Source organism: Mus caroli, chromosome 11, assembly GCF_900094665.2.
Source record: "Mus caroli chromosome 11, CAROLI_EIJ_v1.1, whole genome shotgun sequence".
NCBI lineage: Eukaryota > Metazoa > Chordata > Mammalia > Rodentia > Muridae > Mus > Mus caroli.
The window spans coordinates 113,949,730-113,964,542 of NC_034580.1; the positions used below are offsets into that span (position 1 = coordinate 113,949,730).

General features: G+C 54.5%; 1 protein-coding gene across 2 annotated transcripts in view; it reads right to left on the reverse strand.

The window, feature by feature from the left end:
• Dnah17 (dynein axonemal heavy chain 17) overlaps positions 1-14,813 on the reverse strand; it is a 111,581-nt gene that overhangs the window by 38,437 nt on the left and 58,331 nt on the right. For both annotated transcript variants that reach the window (XM_021175677.2, XM_021175676.2), the window contains 10 exons: positions 12,839-13,121; positions 12,566-12,739; positions 12,193-12,400; positions 11,528-11,693; positions 9,096-9,198; positions 7,976-8,123; positions 7,493-7,584; positions 6,078-6,239; positions 5,454-5,618; positions 4,848-5,039 (listed from right to left, as the gene is read on the reverse strand). In XM_021175677.2, the coding sequence (XP_021031336.1) occupies positions 4,848-5,039; positions 5,454-5,618; positions 6,078-6,239; positions 7,493-7,584; positions 7,976-8,123; positions 9,096-9,198; positions 11,528-11,693; positions 12,193-12,400; positions 12,566-12,739; positions 12,839-13,121 (1,693 nt within the window). The remainder of the gene's footprint in view (positions 1-4,847; positions 5,040-5,453; positions 5,619-6,077; positions 6,240-7,492; positions 7,585-7,975; positions 8,124-9,095; positions 9,199-11,527; positions 11,694-12,192; positions 12,401-12,565; positions 12,740-12,838; positions 13,122-14,813) is intronic.

A 14,813-nucleotide genomic window follows, 5' to 3' on the forward strand; every position in this document is an offset into this window, starting at 1 on the left:
TCACCAGTGACCTCTCCCCCGGCTCTCTTTGGGAACTCCAGCCCTGCCTCCATGACCCCCTTCATGCCTTCAAAACCAGCACCACCTGGGTGGCTCTTAGCCGTTAACCGAGTTTGGCTGCCAGCATGAGATGCAGCCGTGGCCCACTCTGAACCGCAGCTTGTGTGGCTCAGGAATCACCTCCCCTCAGAAGACTTCACCTCAGTAATGCTGGGCTTAATTATAGCCAGTGCTCCAGACTCTGCAGACCAGTACCGATTGTCCCCACAGAGGTTTGGCCTCAGAGGTGCTGTTCCCTTGTGAATCATAGCCGATTCTTCACTGCCAGGTGACAGGTTCTCAGCTCAAAATATCACACACAAATGGCCCTGGTAAAGTCTTTCACTCAAACTTCCTGCTGAAACGTCACAAGTCGGGCCTCACCGTCTTAGCGCTCCGACCTTCCAAGATCCCGCAGACCAGCTCACTGCGCTCTGGGCATTCAGTGACCTTTCCAGCCCAAAGTTCAAATGGTACCCCGATCCTCACCAAAACCCACAGGTCTGTTGAAGGAATACCCCACAGCCTGGTACCAAACACACAGGCCTGTCGCAGTGGATACCCCACAGCCTGGTACCAGCTTCTGTGTTTAAGGTTTCTTTTCTTTTCCCCCAACATTTTTTTTATTAGATATTGTCTTCATTTACATTTCAAATGCTATCCCAAAAGTCCCCTATACCCTCCCCNCCCCCCCGCCCTGCTCCCCTACCTACTCACTCCCACTTCTTGGCCCTGGCATTCCCCTGTACTGGGGCATATATAAAGTTTACTAGACCAAGGGGCCTCTCTTCCCAATGATAGCCGACTAGGCCATCTTCTGCTACATATGCAGCTAGAGACACGAGCTCTGGGGGTACTGATTAGTTCATATTGTTGTTCCACCTACAGGGTTGCAGATCCCTTCAGCTCCTGGGTACTTTCTCTAGCTCCTATATTGGGGGCCCTGTGTTCCATCCTATAGATGACTGTGAGCATTCACTTCTGTATTTGCCAGGCACTGGCAAAGCCTCATAGGAGACAGGGTCCCTTCAGCAAAATCTTGCTGGCGTATGCAATAGTGGCTGATTATGGGATGGACCCCCAGGTGGGGCAGTCTCTGGATGGTCCATCCTTTCGTCTTAGCTCCAAACTTTGTCTCTGTAACTCCTTCCATGGATATTTTATTCCCTATTCTAGGGAGGAATGAAGTATCCACGAGTTGGTCTTCCTTCTTGAGTTTCTTGTGTTTTGGAAGTTGTATCTTGGGTATTCTAGGTTTCTGGGCTAATATCCACATATCAGTGAGTGCATATCAAGTGACTTCTTTTGTGATTGGGTTACCTCACTTAGGATGATATCCTCCAGATACATCCATTTACCCAAGAATTTTATAAATTCATTGTTTTTAATAGCTGAGTAGTACTCCATTGTGTAAATGTACCACATTTTCTGTATCCATTCCTCTGTTGAGGGACATCTGGGTTCTTTCCAGCTTCTGGCTATTATAAATAAGACTGCTATGAACATAGTGGAGCATGTGTCCTTCTTACCGGTTGGAGCATCTTCTGGATATATGCCCAGGAGAGGTATTGCTGGATCCTGCGGTAGTACTATGTCCAGTTTTCTGAGGAACCTCCAGACTGGTGTTTAAGGTTTCTATTGCTGTGCTAAAACCCCGTGAGCAAAAGCAGCCTGGCACACACCTTTAGTCCCAGCACTTGGGAGGCAGAGGCAGGTGAATTTCGCCCAGATCCACCATAGCAGGGAGACTCCACTCCCTCACGGGGAGCTGGGCCCTCCTGCATCAATCAGCAACCAAGAACATCCACCGCAGGCCAACCTGACTGAACATTTTTCTCTCTTCCTTATAGTGCTTGGCTTGGAACCAGAGACCTTGTGTTGTGTTGTACACTAAGCTACAGGCAGTTTTTTGTTGTTGTTGTTGTTGATTGTTTTTAAATTGGGTCTCACTACAACCTGGAACCCTCAGGACTTTTGTCTCTCGCTATAGAATCTCTTGTGCACTGTGTAGAAGCATTCACCTGCTCCCCCCTCCCCAAGCCTATGGCCAATGACCTGAGGCAGGAAATATGAGGTGGGAATTGGGGGTGGGGAAGGAGGAGGGAGAAAGAAGAGGGAGGAGGGAGAAGAAAGAGGGAGGAGGAAGAGGAAGAGGAGGGGGGAGGAGGAGGAGGAGGAAGAGGAATTCTGGGAAATACTCAGGCACGGGAGACTGACCTCGAATGCTGGAGGCAGACAGACTCACAGAACTGAGACGGTAACCAGCCATGTGGCATTCAGAGAACAGAATAAACTGGATTATTGAGATATGAGTTTGTTGATGAACAGAGCCTGGGTTATTGGCCTAAGCATTTGTATAAACGAAGTCTCAGGGTGGCAATCTTGGGGAACTTGTATATGGGTGGGAAAGCCCACAGTAGCATCTTGCCTTCTAAGTGTTGGGATTACAGGGACATGCCACCACACCAGGCCCGGTTTCTTGTTAGTCGTTGGGGGCCAATTGGTGGTCAGAAGCAAGTCCCGAATTCTAAAATTTTTTGGAAGCTAAAAGTGAGAGAAAAAAACTCACTTTGGAAAAAGTTTGTAAAGCCAAGGCTGCTGGGACGTCCTCCACAGCGGTGACCTCAAGACCAGCCTCAGAGTGAGGGCCGGATCCGGGACACAGGTTTCATCTTTCAGAGCTCAGTGATGAGTGTCCGAATCCAGCATTCACTCCCCAAAGCAGGAAGGACAGTAACCATTTCCAGGCGATGCTCTGGAAGCAGCTGCTAGCAGGGCAGCCCCCGCAGTCCACAGGCCGGCCAGCTGAGATGAGTTTCCGGCAAGTAAGGGCCTTTGAATCTGGGTGACTGGCAAAAGCCAGGGCCCTGCCCACTGAGTGCTACGGCCAAGATGGCAGATTCTGAGAAAGGTGTTGGGCCACGGAAGTCTGGGGATGCCGCTGCCAGGCAGCTCCCTCCTGGGAGAAACCTCCTCACCTGCATCCTCTTGAGAATTCTGTCTGCTAGGTGCTCCTGGAGAACCCACCACAATCAAGACCACAGGGCATTTTTACCCTCACTGATGCCTGCCCAGAACCACTCCATCTTTGACCATGTAGCCCCCTACACTGACCTAAAGCCTGACCCTGTCCCCTCATCTCTGCTACCTGGTGCTCTGTCCAGTGTCTTGGCCTGCACGTCTGGCATGCTGGACATGCATGAAGTCTGTCCTTCCTCTGGGCCACCATTACTACACTTCCCCACCCCCCCTCACAGTCTCCACCTGCTCTCTCCCTCTGTGGCACTTCCAGACCTCATGTGGGCCATGTTTACGGGCCATCTCCCATGGGCCTGCCACACTTCCCCCACAGGCCGGCATCAATATCCCTGTTTCTTCCATGACTCTTTTTCTAAAACAGGTCAGACCTGCCCCTCTCTTTGCTCATGCATCTTTCTTGGGACAGAGGCCAGCGGTTCCCACGTGGTGCCCTAAGTGCTTCCAAGTAAACTTCCAAATCTTCACCTCGCCTATCTTTAGTCTCTGGTGGGTACCTGCCACTTCCAGGAGTCACCTTAAAGAACAGTGGCACGACACCAGGAACACTGGGGCACCCGGTCAACTCTGCGCCACACCAGCACTGTAAGACCGATTAACGGCTCCCCTCCTATGGCGTGGGGTCTCCTCCCCAGCTTTTTCTCCACTCTTAGCTTTGGGTCTGCAGAGGGAGGAAGCTAGCCCCACGCGGGTGTGGGGTGACAGGTTTCCAGACCACAGTTACAGTGCTACTGTGGCTGACTGTCCACTAGTAAAGGACTGGATGCCCGCTATTGGCTCTAAAGCAAAGACCCGGCAGTAAAGTCCCCACAGGGGAGTACAAGCTGGTGGGTGGAGAGGCACAATCTTCGAAAACATTGGCTCTTGGGGGCGGGATTTAGACAGCTCTTGAGTTGGCGTGGTGACATCACTGTGAGAGAGGGAACGGTGCAGAAAGCTTCAGGTGGGAGGCCCTGCCCCTTCACACTAGAGTTTGAAGGCAGAGTTGACTAGTCATGCTATACGCAGAATGGAAGCCATCAGAATGTACGGGGAATGGTTCAGATGTTGTGGTTCCTGGTCCACACTCCTGATCTCTGCAGCCCCCACCAGTGTTTCCTGTCCCCTTCAGAGCCTCATCTGCACCCTGCATCCGAGGCACCGAGCTTTCCAAGCTTTCCCTCTGATACAGTGAGGGGATTGCTGTATCTGCTGTGGGGAGCATACTCTAGGTGCTTCCGGGGCTGCTCGGGCATCACCCAGGCCCTGCAGATACTGCAGCTCCAGCACGGACATAGACAGATACGACTGTGTAGTGCGCCCTGATCAATTTCAGGTCTCTTTGCCTGCACTCTGACAACTTGCTCCGGCTTAATAGTGCTTGACTGGCACATGCTCCCTGTGAGACCAACTTTCGGGAAGGAGAAATCAATGGGAGGGCTCAGCGGAGGGCCTGGGGCACAGCAGATCTGCTCCACCGTCGTGGACTCAGTCAATTCAGGATGACCCGACCCGGCATGAGGCTAAAAGTGGCTCTGAATTCTTTAATTCAGAGAACTGGGGGCAACCGCGTACACCCAGTGACCAAGGCAGGAATCTCAAGGCTCCTCCACTCTGCCCTCCTCTGCTGAGATCAAACATTGGGTAATTAAGACACGCTGCTTTGCCCTTGTCACCCTGTATCCTGGCCCTTTTTGGAGGGCACTGGTGACATCTGGTGTCTTTCCTGATTGGCCTCTCTTTGGGAAGGGGTATGGTGGGCCTTTTCTCTGCCTCCCTTGGAGCCCCCTCACCTTGAGGTCTGGGATTGCATAGCCTTTCTTGAGTGTGATCTGGAAGACGTCCAGGGCGCTGATGTAGGCGGCTAGGCGTGAGAGGCTCTGCTTCCCACTGCCGCCCACGCCCACCAACAGGGCATTTCCCCGAGGAGACTCCAGGATACGGTTGATCTTGCAGATGTGAGCCACCGCGTCCTCAAACAGCACCTGGGGAGATCAGAGGGGTCATAGGTGCTACCCCTCTGGAGAGCGCAGACCCTTGCTTGCCAAGGTCAAGAGGTCACCCCTGTGGGGATCCCAGGTGGTCATCAAGATCACATGACCAGTCACTTATGCTCAGAGGTCATCGCCTGTGGGGGCCAACTCGGTAGAGAGCACAGGCCTTGGCTGATTTCTGGAAGGTGCCAGTGACACATGGTCCCACTGAGCTGTGGTTTCAAATGTGGTTTTGCTTATAGATTACACTTATGACAGATATGCATGAAGGAAACACAGGGGTGCCCCACCAGGGGTCGTGGAAGGTGTCTGTGTGGATAAGGGACACTGTGGCTCGGTGACGTGGAAGGAGATCTGTGTCCTGGCCGCTTGTGCGGGCCACGGAGGGGCTCTGGTGCTCCTCACCAGGTTCATGACTGCGTTGACCTCGTTGTAACTGTCCAGGACGTCCTTCAGCAGCTTGTTCAGCTGTGCCACATCCGTGACGGGGAAGTACTTGGGGTCACCAATCCCTTGCGTAAAGTGGCAGAAGATGTTGGGTTTGGCAAAGAGATTCTCCTCCCCAAGATCCTAGGCCAAGACAAGATGCTTTGCTTCCGTGCCACCAAGCAGACCCCTGCCCGTGGTCACCACGCCTTCCGAGGGGATCCCGTGAGGCCTTTAGGAGGCCGGGTCATGACACCAATAACCCGGACTGTCACTGTGCTAGCCCTTACTCTCACTGGACACTCCCTTCCCATAGGGTGATCCATGATGTGGGATGACTGACTGCATGGTCTGAGAGCACTGGGGATGTGGCAACAGGTGACAAGGACTGAGGTAGCTGTGCCCCTTTCAGGTGGAGGGCACGAGGTCACGCTCTCAGAACGGCTAATTCTCTTTCACTACTCACACTGCTACATGCTGGAGCCATCACTTGGGCCTCCCTGTACCCAACAAAGGACCTTCCCAGAGGCCGCGGGCATCCCTGGCCCTAACCGCTGAAACCCTCTGTAGGCACAGCAGGGGAACCTGACAGCTTAAACTTACGTCAAAGAATTTCTTGACAGATGCTACAGTGACCCTGTGCAGCGTCTCCTGGTCTTTCTCGTCAACCATCTTGTCCCCATACACTCGCTCAGCCTCGTGCAGCCAAAGGCGGACGAGGTCCAGCGGGGTTTTCAGAATCTCTGCTGTGGAGAATAAGATGCCCTGCCCCCCAACACACAGTGTGCGTCAGCGGCTCTGCCTGCTCAGTGAGGCAAGCCAAGCCAAGCCGAGCATAGAGGTCTGGGGTGTGCAGGTGAGCGCTTCCCTAGGGAGCCATGTAAGCTGCTGTGAGGCTTCTGCTTGGGGCCAGAGGTCACATCCAGCTGAGAGGGTGTGTCTGTGCCCTCAGAGGCTGGGGAGTTTCCTCCAAGGGCAGGGTTAAGGGGTCCATTTTCTAAGGGGGTCATAGTAGAGGAGGGACAGAGAGGCTAGTTGTGACATGGGTGACATGGTCAGTGACAGAGGCTCAGGCTCCACAGCAGGCCGTGTGGGTCCAGCCTGGGGAGGGTTGGGTCCTGGCTAAGCCCACTCAGGCTTAGCAGGTGTCTAAGAGTAGAAAAGCCCTGGGACCATTGCGGTAGCGGGGTGGACTCTGTGTGTTTGGAGCTTGTGCTCCACGGGGAGATGCAACCAGCAGCATGTTCTGTGAGTGGCATGAGAGAGGAGAGTGGGGTGACCGACATGGGACGTGTGGAGACCTTTGCAAGGATATGACATTTGAGCTGATGGTTGGGAGTGGGAAGGGACCAGCGCAAGTTTAACCTTGAGTTTTAGATTTCCCATGTTAAGTGGAGGACAGGAGCTCTGATTTTGTGTGCTGTTGGGAGGAGACAATGGTTGTATACACTGCTAAACCCAATGCCTGGCTCGGAATAAGTGGCCATTAAACAGGAGGGGATGTAATGGCCGCCATCATATTCATAATCTTTAACCTGTCACCACCACAACTACCACGACATCTACTACCTCCACCACCATCACCACCGCCACCACCTCCACCACCATCACCACCACCTTCACCATCACCACCGCCACCACCTCCACCACCATCACCACTGCCACCACCTTCACCACCTCCACTATCACCACCACCTCCACTACCATCACCACCACTACCACCACCACCATCTCCACTGCCACCACCTTCACTATCACCTCCACCACCATCACCATCACCACCACCTCCACCACCGCCACCACCATCACCTTCACCATCACCTTCACTATCACCACTGCCACCACCATCACCACTATCATCACATCAGCACCACCCTTACAAGTCCCCATTACCCCCGTCACCACCCTCATCCCACACTGATTTTCTGTTTCCTCCTGAGCAATGCAGAGGAGGTGGTGGCGGCCCCAAGGGTCAGGGACTGGGCCACGGGCAGCGTGACTGAGAGCTACAGCAGTACCTGGAATATATTGGAGAGGTCCCTGAGGTTGAAGATGTAATGAAACTTAATGGCCGTGGGAAGGAACGTCGCTGCGACTTTCTGGTGCAAGGCTGTTACAGGAGAGAGGCATATTGATTCTTACGGGCTCTTAATGGCCCCAGGAAGTGCAGGGCTTAAAGTTCCTAAGCAAATGGACTATGAAATAGTGACAATTTAACAGAGAAATCTCCGCGGCTCTCTGAAGAGGGTGAGCCCTCGCTGCTGCTGCTGCTGCTGCTGCTGCTGCTGTAAATCACCCCTCCTCTCTCCACCCCCCACAAGCCATTGGATTTCACATCTCTCCAGGCTGCAGCAGAACACCATTAAAAAAAAATTCGATATATATATATCTCGATTCTGAAGAATAGATGAAATATTTACCAGGGGGAAAATAGGAAGCCCTGCCAGCCCATAAGCAGCAGGTTTCACTGCCTGGCTGGAGGGGAAGCGGTCTTGGCTTACCCAGGGCTGCAGTCACCAGGTGGTTGCTCAGCCGCTGGATCACCAGGGGGGCTGAACGAAACGACAAGTGTTGTGCCAGGATCGTGTTGTAGATGGTGGTGAGGGCCTCCTGGCCGGGGAAGCTCACAGCAAACACGCAGAAGTGGCGCTGCAAACAATTGGGAGCTCCCATCAGGCCGTTCCTGCAGCCATGGCTAACCCTCTGGGGAGAGCAGACCCTGTCGCCATTGACTAACATATTGGGGGTCAGAGTCAGGATACGTTGAAAACACCCATCCTGTGTGAAGCAGCAGCCATGCATACGGTCTTAGTTAGGGTTTTACTGCTGTGGACAGACACCATGACCAAGGCAAATCTTATAAAGGACAACATTTAATTGGGGCTGGCTTACAGGTCCAGAGGTTCTGTCCAGTATCATCAAGGCAGGGACATGGCCACACCTACTCCAACAAGGCCACCCCCTCTAATAGTGCCACTCCCTGGGCTAAGTATATACAAACCATCACACACACACACACAGTCCTGAAATTTTTTTCCCAGAGGCACAGTGTGGCACAGAGAGCCCAGGTCCCCGTGGCTTTGGTCTGGGTGTGTATCTGGGTCCCTGTGGCTTTGGTGACTGGAGACACCAGCCTGGCATGGTTGCAGATACAAAACTGAACCCCATATAGCCAGCGGTGCATCTTGGAGTTCAAGTCTGTCTCCAGTGTCATATGGGAAATGCTTATACTAAAAAGTATTGGGAATTATCTGAAATTTGGTTGCAGCCGGGCATCTGCTGGAGACCAAGGTCAGCACCTCGTGCATGCCAGACTTGTTCTACAGAGCTACAACCCCAACCTTTCATGTTCTGGGACAGGGCCTGCATCGTAGCCCATGTTGGCCTCCAACTCATGATCCTGTTGCTTCCGTGTGCACCACACCTGGTGTATCTGGCAGCCTTCCAGGGTCATGGGGAGGACGGTCTGGCCTCCCGCCTTTCCTGCTCCCCTCAATTTCCTAACAGCGAAAGGCTAGGGGGGGTTCTGGAGCACAGCAGCCTAAGCTCTAACATCCCCAAGCCAGGGCCAGAGCTGCCTCGACCTGGAGCAGCTGATGGGAGTTGTTAGCCTCTGCTTACCTGTAGTCTGGGGTCAATGGTGAAGGAGCCAGAAGTAGGGTTCATGCAAGCCACATACTGACAGTTGTGCACGTCCTTCAGGGTCAGTTTCTGCCGGTCATACCTGTGTTGGGCGGGAACGTTGTGAGCGTCCCACCACACGCCGCCGCCGGGGAAAACCCCCTCCTGTAAGTCACCTGGTATGTGCCTATGAGGAAGACAACCTGAGCAGACTGGCGGGCGTGATAGAGCCAGCTGTGTGCTGTGCCGAGGGGAGCTTTGATGGGAGGCAGAAGCCCCTCTGAGCACAGCTGTGGGCTCCAGTCCAGCTCTTGTGGGGCGGTGGTCAGCCATGTTGGCCTGGATAACTCACTGCCTGGTACCTCGATGCTCCTGCCTTTGCTCAGCATCATAGGATGTGGAAGCCAGCCTTCTAGCAAGCCTGCCTGTAAGGGCACCTGCCGCGAGGGAGGCACACCAGAACAGCTTCCTGCTCTATGAGTAAGAGTCTCCTGGATCCTAGGCTGGCCTCTGACTCCCCAGGCAGCCAAGGAGGACCCCCAAACTCGACATCTTCCTGCTTCCACCTCCCAGGTGCTGGAATTACAAGCGTACACCACTAGGCTGGTCTATACAGTGCTGGGGACTGATCCCGGGGTCTCTTGCAAGGTTAAGCCTGTTCATTACCCAGTGAGCCATGTCCCCACCTTTCCTGCTCAGTTGTGTCATTGTCCTGACTGTACCTCTCTGTGTGTTTCCCACTTGGCCCTTGGTGATGCTGGTGTTGCCCAAGATGAAGACTCCATTGACTGAGTACAATGTCGAGTGAGGAAGTGTGGTGGGAGGGGTGTGGGGGTCCTGTCTGTTAACTGCTGTCAGCCTACCCTACGCTCTTGGTGAAGGAACCCGGCAACTCTGAAGTAACCACAGGAGCTGCTTTGTTGCGGCTTTGTTGCAGCTTTGTTGCTTTGTCCAGCTGTGCTTTACAAAGTTTTGTCTGAGAAGTGCCTCCCTGCCCCCTCCCAACTTTGCAGCTTCCGGGACTGACTTCACATTGCGAACATTATGTGAGGGTGGCAGGGGACAGTTTGCAAGGGACAGTTTGCTTTTCCCTTCCACCAGGTGGTTCCCAGGGATCAATCTCTGGTTGTTAGCCTTGGGGGCAAGCTCTGTGGAGCCATCCTTGCTGGCTTAAGAAGATCCAAGGGATCTTCTGAAAAGTCAAATCTAGCCACCCCTCCCCTTCCTCGAGTTTCTCGGGAGATAATCTGATGACTGACAGGCAGGCAGGCTTGGGCTGAGCTGAGGCAGCTGGAATCTAACCAGCAAGAGGGCCTCTTGAGGGGAGAGGGCACCAGAGACCGGAGGAACCTTCTGGAATGTTTGATGCTGTGAAGCCAGATGGGGAGTTCAATAGGGGCCTGTGGGGTGGGGAGGGGGGATGAGTCTCCAGCAGCCTCCCCAGAAAAGCCACGGTGGTGTGGGGTGGAACCCCATCACCTTGCCACCATCTCCTGTGTTCATGACACTCTCCCACTTCCTTCTTGAGGGTCATTGTATGTTGTCCCTTTCCTCCCCCCCCCCCAAGTTGTGTTGTCACCTCTGAGGTCCTGGCTGTCCCCACAGCGGGGTGGCCTGGGTCCCATGAGTCAGTGTTACCTGTGGGGTCAGTGTTGGGACTGTGACCTTGCACAGGCAGTCTGGTCCCCTGAGCATGCTCCTGGCAGTCCTTGGCTGGTAGGGGTGGGACAGGGGTGGGGGTGGGGTCTCTGGGAACCCACCGACTGGCTTCTAGAGTTCTTTTGATCCTAGCTAGTCCCAGCTCTGGCCTGGGCTGCTTCCTCAAGAGGTAAATGACCTGAACAGCCTGATTATTCCTCAGTGTGCCACCTGGGTGTCCCAGTGCCACTGGGACAGAGTTTCCTGTGTCGGACTGAAGCAACCACAGGCACCCCTCCCTTCTTCCTTTCTTAGTCCATCCTTGGGCCATATTCCCTCCTGCGGCAGGGCCGTTGCACATGGCTTCTTTCAGCCCAGGCTGCTGTACCTCCTGAGCAATCTGACAGTGTCTGGCTCCCAGCCACCCTACAGCTCTCCAAGGGGCATCTTTGACCCATCAGGGACTTCTCTGTGAAAGACCTTGGGCTTTTCTTCAGAGCTCTCCACAGGTCTTGCACAGACCTATCTCCACCCCTTATGGGGGGGGGGTCTTGGCTATAGTTACTGACATGTTTGTGGCAATATCATAGAACATGAATGGTCCTTCCACAGCCACGGCCCTGCCCCGTGACCCCATGGTCTCATTGCCAGCCCCTGACCAGCCGAGCCTCCTGCCACCTTCTCTATTCCTATCCATGACTGCCCAGCCCTAGTCCCGCCCTCTAGAGTCATGGCCACACCCACCCTGCCCTCACAGAGTCCTGGCCATGCTCCCAGGCTCATCAGACCCTCACCAGTGCCTGTGGTCCATGTGCTGGCGGATGAGGGTGTGTGGGGCCACCGTGCCATACTTGTCCACCTCTGGCATGTTCATGTCATCGATGAAGTAGATCAGCTTCTTAGTGCCTGGGGGGCCGTAGTTCCTCCCTGACTTCTTTTCCAGAGGCTTCTCCAGCACCCCTGAGGAGGACAGAATGTTATCTATTGCTCTGAGCTGGTGCCTGTTAGATAGGGTGGGGACAGACTGCCTCCCATGAGGAGAAGGAAATTGAAGGCCAGGGATCAGAATCGCAGGGTGTGCCCAGAAAAATACCCTTGTGGTGTGTGTGTGTGTGTGTGTGTGTGTGTGCAGCAGGGGTCCACCACGGTCCACCATCTGCCACTCAATGTAGCCTCTGTATTAAAACACCAGTCAGAGGTGGAGGCGGCAGGATCCGAGATCTGTCTCAACCTTGGCTGAACCACTAATCCGTAAAAAATTGAATTCACACTGACCTGGCTGCCTCTCCGACCCTCAGTGCCCCTCATTGACCACAACTATAGCATCTGCCCAGGACACCGCTCAGGAGCCTCCATGGAAACAAGACTTGTAGTCCATAGTCCCCTGGGCCCACAGAGGGGCGTGGGAGGGGGCGTGGCGTGGGAGGGGCAGGTGGGAGGTGGGGCCAGGCCCTCTCACCCTGCAGCATGGCTGAGGTCGTGTAGAAGTTGAAAGGCACAGCCTGCACCAGGTAGTCGTCGGTGCTGAGGTTCTCCAGCTTGTCCCCCATCAGCACCGACTTGCCAGTGCCCGCGTTGCCCACCAGCATCACGGGCCATGCCTTCTCCATGAGCAGGTCTATGAAGTACCGGATGCGGATGGTTTCTGTGGTGTGGACTAGAGAGGCCTGGGGGCCGTAGCAAGATGGAAGAGGGCATGGGTGTCACACAGCAGAGGTTGTTCCAGCTGGCCTGTAGGTCTAAGTCCCCGGGGTCACTAAAGGGCCCTGCTGTAACTCAGGTAGGAGGGGACACCAAGCTCTCTTCCTGGCCACAGCTTTGGCAAAGGTTACCTGTAGTGGGATGTCAGGATCCAGCTCAAAGTTAGGCACTTTATCTGTCCAAGGCAGGAATTTCTTTGTTTCAGGGTCAATGTAGTAGTCAAAAATGGTCCCCTGAGAGGGTAACTTGATTGTTTTAAATTCATTGATCCACCACTTGCTGAACTCCACTCGATAATCAATGAGCTGTTAAGAGGAGGAGGGAGGAGGGTAGGACCGAAGGCTTGGTGATGGAGCGGCAGGGTGGCTCAGTCTGGATAGCCGGGTCCCCAGGGTGCCTGTCACCTGATCCTGGAACATGGCGCCCCCAAAGGCCCAGAAGCAGGCGAACACGAAGTAGAGCTCGTACAGCTCCTTGGGGGAGTCGGGCGGGGCGTTCTTCTCCGTGAGCAGGCACTCCAGCAGGTACAGGATGGTCTGGATGACCGTAATCTCGGGCACGGGGGTGATCCTCTTGAAGCCGACGCGCAGCTTGTCCAGGCACGTGGGCAGGTACTTGTCGAAGAGGATGATCAGGTTGGCTTTCTCTGACTGCACCTTGCGCCTCTCAATCCAGCTGCTCACAACCCTGGAGGCAGGGAGAGAGGGCCGACGGTCAGTCCGCCTTGGGGCTCCCCGCTCGGACAAACACCCGCCTCATGCACACCACCAGTGCGGTGGTCAGGGAAGTAGGGGTGTGACTGAGGGGGATGCCAGGCCAGTGGGGAGTCTGTGTTCTTTCTCGGGATTAGTGGCTTTTGGAGTGAACTAAGCCCCCTGCAACTGGCCCACACTGGCTTTTCCTCAGTTCTTTCCCCCTTTCTTCAGTCATCTCTCGAGAGCCAACCCATGCCTTCGCCCTTCTGCCCACTTCTTGCAGTCTCCTCCTTCTTTCCTTTTCTCCCCCTCCCCCAGTATCTCTTGAATCCCAAATTGTTCTCAAACTATGTAGCCAAGGATGACCTTGAACTCCCGGGTCCTCCCACCCTTCATCTTTCTCAAGTGCTGGGACCACAGGTGCACAGTGACCAGGCCCAGATTGTGTGGTGCTCCAGGTTGAACCCAGGGCTTCCTGTGTGCTAAGCAAGTGCTCACCCCAATGAGCGACAGCCCCAGTCTCCCGAGAGTTATTCCTCTTGCTACCCAGGAAGCATCTCCCCCCCCCAGCTGAAGCTAATACTGAGAGGCTGGGGATGAGGGGAGCAGGGGAGCAGAAGAGCTCGGGAGGTCGTCTGTGGGGAGGAAACAGCTAAGGATGGAGAGAGGAGGGACACTGGGACCCTTGTGACATCATCTGGACCTCTGCATCCAGCCATGCCTGGCTAGAATCCACATATGTGCATGCATACATACATGCATATGTAGACAGAGATTTTGCTTCAGTGAACTCAAGCTGAACTTGACACCATCACTGGAAGAGTCGGAGTCCATACGCTAGATGGCCCCATGGGAACCACTCCAGATTTCGTGGCACGACTTCATGCCCCAACACCGTTATGAGGGGTAGGGAAGCTGCGGCTGTCTGCCCGGGCTTGCACAGTGGACCATAGCCAGCTGTGGTCGGAAGCAAGTCACTCCGTAGCTCCGGGTTCCAGATTCTCATCTACAACCCGGGGATGTTTACATAGCCTCCACTCCAGGGGACCATGCAGGATGCTCTTTTTAAAGCTGGCAGAGGGGAGCCTGGTCCAAGGTGAGTGCCAGAGGGGTGTCTGCTAAAAGCATAAATAGTGCTGGGCTCCCTGGAGGGTCAGCGAGCTGAGGGCGTGCGTCATTTCCAGGATGCCCGAGGCATAAGCAGGAAGCTCATGTTATGAAACATGAGGCAACTGTCCACAGCCAGGACCCACGGGCCTTGCCACAAGCGTAATGGAAGCTCTGTTGCTTCCTGTTCTGCTGTTGGGACATAGGATAGGAGGTTGAAGCCTTGGGCCCCAACACCTGCATCCCAGTGTGGTAGAGAACACTTTACCACCTATGTCTCCGAGCAGGATGCAGTGCAGGTGCAAACTCCATGTGCAGGTGGCTGTCCGGAGGGTGGGCTGACATGCAGATATGGACTAAGACTGCTGCTTCCCACTCTGAGCTGAGGGTTCCCCGTGCCATATTGTAACATTGCCTTGGTGTCACATTATAACAAACATTGTCTTGGTGATGTCATGTACAGGGCATTCTGACTTCCATCTGCTCATAGACTCAGGCAGACATACCTGGAGACACAGATCAGCCTTCCTGACAGGTCCAGGCACTTCCTGCTTCACTCCCAGAGGCAGCTGGGGCA